General features: G+C 37.0%; 1 protein-coding gene across 1 annotated transcript; it reads right to left on the minus strand.

The window, feature by feature from the left end:
* Positions 1-2,843: 2,843 nt before the first annotated feature.
* Positions 2,844-5,832, minus strand: LOC145800825 (uncharacterized). Its single transcript, XM_082890574.1, has 6 exons — positions 5,644-5,832; positions 5,346-5,567; positions 5,166-5,258; positions 4,963-5,070; positions 4,399-4,874; positions 2,844-3,082 (listed from the first exon to the last, which is right to left on the minus strand). Exons 1-5 carry the CDS (start codon positions 5,830-5,832, stop codon positions 4,431-4,433), a joined length of 1,056 nt encoding a protein of 351 aa, XP_082746700.1. The 3' UTR covers positions 2,844-3,082; positions 4,399-4,430.
* Positions 5,833-9,068: the final 3,236 nt, after the last annotated feature.

The raw sequence follows: 9,068 nt of genomic DNA on the forward strand, positions 1-9,068 counted from the left end.
CAAACTCGTGGTGGTGATAGTGGCAGAAGGAGGGAGGTTAGCCTTGGAGGAGAATGTCAGTCCATTGCTTGAGAGCTCTGTGGACTCAACTGAGGGGGTGTATGACCCGTGCTGTTACATTGTGCTGACCGATCAAGCCAAACCAGAAGTGGTATTGTCGACAGTAGAGGAGGTCAATGTGGTTAGTGAACATGGTTCGAGCCAAGAGTTAGATGATCTGGCGAAGCTAGAGGAGGACTTATATAATCTGCAGTTCTTTGACGAGCATGATCAAGGAAATGTGCAGATTGATTGGTTTGATCTGAATGGGTCGACAGACAACTCTGAATGGCTTAGTGACAAGCCTGACAAAAAGGAAGAAACTGAAAGACAGCAGGAGGAAAAGGAAGCAAGAATTGCTGCAATGGCCAGAATGGACGGGGAAAAAGGGAAACTGTCGGAGAACACCGACGTGAATGAATTAGCTCAGGAACTAGGCATTGTCAATACTGTGGATACAGAGCAAGAAGCTGCATTGAAGTAGTTTGAACAAGAAAGGGGTGAAAACAACTGAAAAGCTGGAACAGCTCAACTCCTTGTAGGGAATACTCGTGATGAGAGAATGATCAGAACGGAGCCAGACAACTGTTTGTCGGCTGTCGGAGGTGCATGATGGGAGGATGGTGATCTACTTTTGGCTCACACCGATGAAGATTAGGATGAAGACCTACCAGGCAATACCTGGTACACTGAAAAGATTGACCCCATGACAAGAAGTGGACGGTACTTCAAGCCGCCACACTTGGACCAAGTTGAAGCCTCCAGGAACGATAAAGAAGTTAAAAACTAGAAGGAAAAACAATTGGAAGAAGAGGCGGTGCTAAAACAGCTAAAGAAATGTCAAGTCGATATTTCAATCTGGGGTCTGCTCATGGTTTCTCGGGTGCATCGACAAGCGGTACTATTAGCTATGGAAAAAGCAAAATTGTACATTGACACGACTCTTGAACAGTTTGTGGGATTAGTCTTCCTAGGAGGCGTCGTGCCAACTCTAACCTTCTCAGACAAGGAATTGCTGCTGGAAGGCTCAACACGCAACAAACCTCTATACATATTAATGGAATGCAGAGAAAAATGGGTACCAGTGGTATTGGTCGACACTGGGTCAGTAATCAACGTCTGTCCATCTCGTACAGCGTATGCCATCAGTTTGAAACCAGCAGATTTCGTGCCTACTACCCAGGTGATTCGGGCGTATGACAATACAAACAGAGAGGTTATGGGTACAGTACAGATCAGAGTTCAGGTGGACCCAACTCAACAAGATATCGAGTTCCATGTCCTGGATGTGCCGGCCACTTTTAATTTACTATTAGGAAGACCTTGGTTGCACCAGGTAAAAGTTGTCTCCTCTACCTTCCACCAAATGCTGAAATACCCTCATAGGAAGAGGGTGGCTATTGTGTTCGGGAATTCATCCATACATCCTCCGCCAGAGGTAACTACACCAGTATTGGAGATCATTCATGGCGAGGAGGATGTATTCCTCTCAGGGTTTACTCTAGCTGAGGCTCGGGCAGTACAAAACATCTTGGCAGCTGATGAGGGCTTATATGTTAGCGCCTAATCAATCTATTTCATGAACATGCTCCAACATGTGCCCAGAATGGGGTTGGGAAGAAGTGGCTCGAAAGGCGTCATAGCATTGGCCGCATAATCCATATGTCTTTGGTCTTGGCTATACGCCCGCCAAAGAGGATTGGGTCAGGAAAGGAAAAGAGGTGGCAGGCAAAGCTAAACTACAACAAGTTGGGCCTTGAGTGACGAAATTTTTTTGTCTTCAAAGAGCTAATTTCGTCACTATAGATATTTGTGAGGAAATATTTTCGTCACCGGTTTCGTCATTGAATGTTTGTCACTAAAAACCAACGTGACGAAAAATAATTTCGTCACCAATGAAATTACTTCAGCGACGAAATTTTTTGTCACCAATAAAACAACATTTTGTCACAAAAAATTCTCATTTTCGTCACCAAATAGTTTTTCAATACCATATTTATAACTTTAGTTGACGAATAAATTTGTCACGCATGTTGATCATTGATGAGGAAATAATTTCGTCACAATAAGATGTAAAGATGACGAAATTTTTCGTCTTCAAAAGTCATAATTTTGTCACCAATAAAACAATATTTTGTCGCCAAAAATTCTCATTTTCGTCACCAAATAGTTATTCAGTACCATATTTATAACTTTAGTTGACGAATAAATTTGTCACGCATGTTGATCATTGATGAGGAAATAATTTCGTCACAATAAGATGTAAAGGTGACGAAATTTTTCGTCTTCAAAAGTCATAATTTTGTCACCAATAAAACAATATTTTGTTGCCAAAAATTCTCATTTTCGTCACCAAATAATTATTCAGTACCATATTTATAATTTTAGTTGACGAATAAATTTGTCACGCATGTTGATCATTGATGAGGAAATAATTTCGTCACAATAAGATGTAAAGGTGACGAAATTTTTCGTTTTCAAAAGTCATACATGGGTGACGAAATATATTTCGTCACAAATATATATATACGTGATGAAATTTTTAGTCACCAAACAACAAAATAAATAAAAACTTTCCTATATAAACTTCAGTAAATTTTGTCACCAAAAAAGTTTATTAGTGACGAATAATCACTTTGTCATAATAACAAGTACAAATGACGAAACAAATTCATCACTAAACTTGTTCCATATTTTATATTCAATTTAAATTATTATTTCACAAATATCCCTGCTCATATCCCAATAGTCTTTTAATTGTACTAAGAAATCCACTAGCTATTATACAGCACTCCACAAAAAAATTCACTAAACAATTTATTTTATAAATCAAAATATATCCATCAAACAACCTTAATAATAATCCATTAAGTATTACAAAAAAATCATCAAAGTAAATCCCAAAATAAACTAATGTGGAGTCCACCAAAAAAAATCAACACTCAATCTTAATTTGCAACTACAACTAAGCTTCAGTTTAGGAAAAAAATTCAACAGTTGATCTTCATTTGCAAGTATGCTTCTGAACGTCATCAAAACCAATCTACAAAAAAAATAAACAAGGCAAACATTAGCATAGAATGTATATATATAAAGTTTATTATAATAGCAAAGTTTTATTATAAACTTAAAGCCAAATATCAGAAACTTAACAAATATACAGAACTGTTCTCAAGATCACAAGCTTGAAGTTATTTGAATAGAAATTAACAGAGATTAACTAAAAAGATGAATACCATGCTCATTCCCACCCATGGGCTTTGCAATGATCACCTTAACATGGCAATTCACTGTATCCCTAGAATTATGCTCGAATAAAAAACTGGCTGTCACCCACGGACAGCAGCCAAACCAGTTATAACACTACAACATCTCATGGTAAGAACCAAAGCATGCAGTCAATGAGAATGGGAAGGAACAAATATTGTGGCTGCTGCACAAATGGGATTTAAAAAAATTTTGAAGAGAGAGAGAGAGAGAGCAACAACCTACAATGCGAAAAATGGAAATCTGGACCATTAGCTTGGTGAGTTGTGACAGCAATGACCAAAATGGATGTAGATAATAAGCTTATTATTTTTAACATTAGCATTAAAAGGCCACGCACAAAACCTAAAAACAGCTCCCTTCTAAATTTAGAAAATAATACACACTGCTATACGTATTATTTTGTTTTAACATTGATTGCTTCCTTTTTTTTTTTTTTTTGGATCAACAAAAACTTTATTGATGAAAGAACCTTACAAGAAGGAGAAAATACATCAAGAAAGGACAGGGGAGAGGGGGATGATGCACAGCACCAAAACCAAACTGTTGGTGACGGACCAACAAGAACACAAAAAACACAACAGACAGCAGGATAAAACGCACACAGAAAGCTACCCATCCCAGCAAAGGTATATAGAAAATATACATCACCAGGCCTACAATTAGATTCACATCCAAAACTGAAGCAAAACTAAAGCAAAATTACCCAGACCAGCTGCCCAGCAGATCTGTCCACTCACACAGCATAGAGATACAACCAGCAAAGCAGAATGATACCAACAGCAAAGCATACAGATACCAACAGCAGAGCATACAGATACTTGTGACATAGGCTATACAGATACCAACATCCACAGATAGAAACACACCTAACAGCAGGCTATTATCTGACTTAGTTTTGTCTCTAGTTTGGTTCGTGTGTATTTTAACTAGGGTCATGCTAAGTAAGAATTTTGATAATGAATCTATTTTCATTAAATACATCTTCAAACTTGTTAAATCTTAGTTAATAAGTAGTCAAACTATTGTACTTTAACTAGTATATACTAACCAACATGAGAAAAATAAAATGATAAAGCGAGCGAGACTTACCAAAAAGGCGACGTACGAGTTCATGGGATTCCTCATCCTCTAAATTGTCCTTTGAAACCTTGCTTCTTAAGAAACTCCATGATGCTTGATGTGATCTCAAAATGCTCGTCAATCGACCCATTCATCTTCCCTATCTCTTTATTTTGTGCTTGAATTTCCTCTCTTTGTACTTGAATTTCATGTTTCTGTGCTGTAATTTCCTCTTTATGTGACTGAATTTCCTCTTTTTGTGACTGAATTTCCTCTTTTTGTGACTGAATTTGCTCCTTTTGCTCTTGTATTTCCATCTCTAGACGCCTCACATAGTCACTGTCAGTCGAAGCACTGGTAGTCCTGACAGAGAAGGAACGCCTCAACCCGAGTCCTTTAACATATCCCGACCTTGGCTTTAGCACCTTCACAGATAGCTCCTCCGGAGTAATTGGAACCACACCAGGTCGGGAGCAATGTTCAGCTTGGATCTTTATCATATTATCCTGTCATTTAAAAAAAAATAATTAGAAAAATGAATAAAGATACAATTAAAATTGCAATCATCCTAATACAAAAGGTAAATATACATACATAATTCTCTTCGCACTCCGGAGAAATCCACTGCTTTGTGACATCATTAAAGTGTGTAGATTTGTAAACAAATGGCAACTCTGGCAGTTGGCCCCCATTTGCAATTGTCTGATTTTTTTTGTTCAACTAGTAAGTTAAATAAGAATGATGGTAGTAGAATCATCTTTAAAAAAAAACCGAAAAAAAAATTAAAGAAGACCCACCGCCTCGTGTACCCTAACTGGGAGAGATTTTGACCCACACCTATGCTTCGTCTTCAATTGATTTCTATTGTCAATGTTAGCATTTGATTGCTTCTACAAGGAGGAAGTTCCAATAGAAAAATATATATATTAGGAAGACAAGGTAATTGTCAACAATAAATAAACATAAGAAAAGTTTACCAGCCAATTGGCATCATTCCACTTCTTGTCAATCAAGTTTTTCCATTTCTCGAGGTCACATTCAGGCGGTGGGTGGCTTCTAGCATACTCCTCTCCCTTAGCACTTTTAAGGTTCAGGTATTTTTTTCGTAGTCTGTAGGTGTAGCTGCTCAAGCTCCGTCCACACTTTGTTGCCACCGCTTTGCTAACATTTGTGGAGTCACCTTCCATGTCAAATTGATCCTAGCAACAGCCACAAATCTTGTAAGTCATAATTAATTATATTACATTAATTCAATCAATTATGTAAAACTTTTACCGTTAGACGCTGAAACATAGGTGCCGTAACTTCTTCGTTGACATGTTTCCACCTGCGAATACTAAAGTCTGGCAAGTGTGTTCGGACCTCAACACCAATTTTGGAGACTAATTGAGAGGCATGATCCCCCACTGGTGCACGATGCTCCTGTGGTATAGGAACTTTGAGCTTTCCATCTTTTTGAACCATTGTTTGAACCTTCAACCCGCGTGTCAAGCCACGAGGGTGTCTAGTAGGCACTATTTTAAAGACATAACATTGACTGGTTAGCAATTAATTAAAGCGAAATCATAAAAGCAATATAAGTAACTTTTTTTACACATTGAACGGTTCTACACAAATACAAGAAAAAGATTGCTAAGTTTGCATTAAAGATAATGTGCTTCTTAGGTACGTAGAGATGAGAGGTTGCCTTCATCTTTGAGGCAGCTCCCCATTCCTGGTTCTCAAGCCTCAGCAGATGAGCAAATAAAACTGTATCAGATGGCAAGTGGGGTTTTGAAGAGAAAGGAGCCTGATGGTGGGTGGGATGGAGATAGGATTAGCTACAAGCAACCCTCATGGCAGTAGGACTACAGGGTTATGGAAAAATTTGTCAATCTTTTAAGGCCTGGTGAGCCATCTATTCAAACTTCTGTTACAGTAATTGAACTTTGATGCTGATGTAGTTTCACATTATGTATATATAGGATGCACTCCAAAATCTTGTGAAAGTTAATCAATAAAAAGATACACAAATACAAATACAAGAAAAAGATTGCTAAGTTTGCATTAAAGATAATGTGCTTCTTAGGTACGTAGAGATGAGATGTTGCCTTCAGCTTTGAGGCAGCTCCCCGTTCCTGGTTCTCAAGCCTCAGCAGATGAGCAAATAAAACTGTATCAGATGGCAAGTGGGGTTTTGAAGAGAAAGGAGCCTGATGGTGGGTGGGATGGAGATAGGATTAGCTACAAACAACCCTCATGGCAGTAGGACTACAGGGTTATGGAAAAATTTGTCAATCTTTTAAGGCCTGGTGAGCCATCTATTCAAACTTCTGTTACAGTAATTGAACTTTGATGCTGATGTAGTTTCACATTATGTATATATAGGATGCACTCCAAAATCTTGTGAAAGTGAATCAATAAAAAGATACACAAATACAAATACAAGAAAAAGATTGCTAAGTTTGCATTAAAGATAATGTGCTTCTTAGGTACGTAGTTTACCTTTTGCTCATCTCTTAAAATTTCCATTTATGCAGATGGAAAATACATAAAATGGAGAAATATTATGTTCAAGACCCAGTAGCTGTAAATAAACTAAGTATGACAATAATGATTTGGTACAACAAAAAGAAAATACACCTTAAAAACACAATTAGTACTTCTCATCAAACCTCTCCACATAAAAAAAGAGGCTCATGGTTAAGTAGGTGTATTCTCAGAACAGTTTCAGAACAGTAGCATCCCCCATTAACTCCATATCACAAAATCATCCAATTAGACAAATAAGCAGCCACTCACATAAATAGCCAACTGATGGTGCTAAGTAAACAACTAAACATAGCTTCTGTTAATGGACACTAACTAAACAATACTGATAGAGCATTCATCCTCCATTACTGAGAATCATCAAGCCACACAGTAGTATAGATCAACAAACAGCAATAATAAACAACACCAAGACAGAGCAGCAATAGTAGGTCTTATCAAAAGCAAAACAGAACAGCCCCATGCTACCATAGACTCCACCCATCTCAGCAACAATCCATATCAGCAGCAAAGGAGGCTTGAACACCTCTATTTAAATGTTGTCACTAATAAATTTTTATTTATTAACAGATTACAAAAATATGTTCTATAAAGATGCTTTGAGATATATAAAATTATCAATAATTAAATGAAACTATGATCGTTTGTGAAGATCATGAAGATCATTGTTGAATGTTTTAAATGAATGTTTAAGCCTTGATGTTCTTTAATATATTCTTCCTATCTATTTGGGGTGCATAGGCACTAATTACATTAATTATACTTTCTCCATTACAAGTTTAATTAGCATTATTATGTCTCCTATTTTTGTTATCTGTTTAGTTTCTTGTAAACATGCTATATTAATTTTCCTTCTAATCATAGTATCTACTAATACCAGTCTTACTTGTTAGTGTACAAACATACCAAGTTGCCAATTTAAACCAACAACTCTGGTCTAACTTCTTTACCCACGGTCGTCTAGGAAAGTGCAGGGACCCTTCCCAATTTTTCATTACACCTGATCACCGACGCAATGCCCCTTGCCCATTTTTTTGAAGTGTCTGAGCAGGTGCAGCTCATTGCTTACAGAGAATGCCCCTATCCCTAATGCAAGAACACCCTAGCCCTTACAAACATGAAATCTATCCTTAGAAGCCTAAGGCAGGGGCCATTGCTTAGAGAAAAAGAAACAAAATATTAAATGAAATAATTGCTCTCTCAATTCAAGAGATCAACAGTTGTCTCCATATTTAAAGCGGGAAAAGATGTCTTTCTGGTTGAAGAAGAAATTGGAGAGAGAGAGAGAGAGGTAGGACCATATTCTTCTGCAGTTTCAGATAATCAAAGATTATTAGAAATATGTATGCAATACGACACAACGGACTCCAAATTCTGAAAATCTTTACTCTGAAATATGGAGTGGAATTCTTGAAATTGACATGAATAACTGTTTTCAAAGAAAGTATCATTGGCTTGATTTTTACTTGATCCTTAATTTGAAATGGGCATCCATATTCCATCAAAACAAAGTCCGCCAATACTACCATGCTTAACTGCACAAACTCTAACTAAAATATTTATCCTAACCATCAAGTTGTGCTAAAAACATGAATAACCCTTCCAGCACCAAAATGGAACTCAATTTCTGTACAACAGAACTCAATTCCATTTTGTATAAATAAACATTGTACTTTTGCATTATTCTGATAATTGAGTCTCAATTATCCAATAATGGGTATATCTATACTTAGTTACTTAATTTTGCATTATTCTGATAATTGAGCTAACGATGAGATTAATAATGGAGCTAACGATGTATCTGCTTAGTGCATCTGCTTAGCTTACAATTAATCAAAACGTAAATGGGTATATTCAGAATTTTCTAAAAAACAAGAACAACAATTGAAATTATAATAACACCAGGAATTCAATGTTAGGTATGAGATGACAAAAGCAAATTAGATGAAATAAAAGGAAAATTAACAAACCAAACATAAAGATCTTCTCTATCAATTACAGTGAAGTAAATGGAATTGAGATCTGAATCAGAAAAGGGGAATTGGGTCTCTTATAGCAGAGGAAGATTAGACTGACCATTTTGCGCCAAGGAGGCCCATCACGGATCCCGTTTCGATAATTCGAACCGTTCAATGTGTTTCGATGTCGGGAGCAAGCTTTTTAATAGTTCC

This window comes from Camellia sinensis, chromosome 10 (genome assembly GCF_055761805.1).
Source record: "Camellia sinensis isolate YWXY chromosome 10, ASM5576180v1, whole genome shotgun sequence".
In the NCBI taxonomy this organism is placed as follows: Eukaryota; Viridiplantae; Streptophyta; class Magnoliopsida; order Ericales; family Theaceae; genus Camellia; species Camellia sinensis.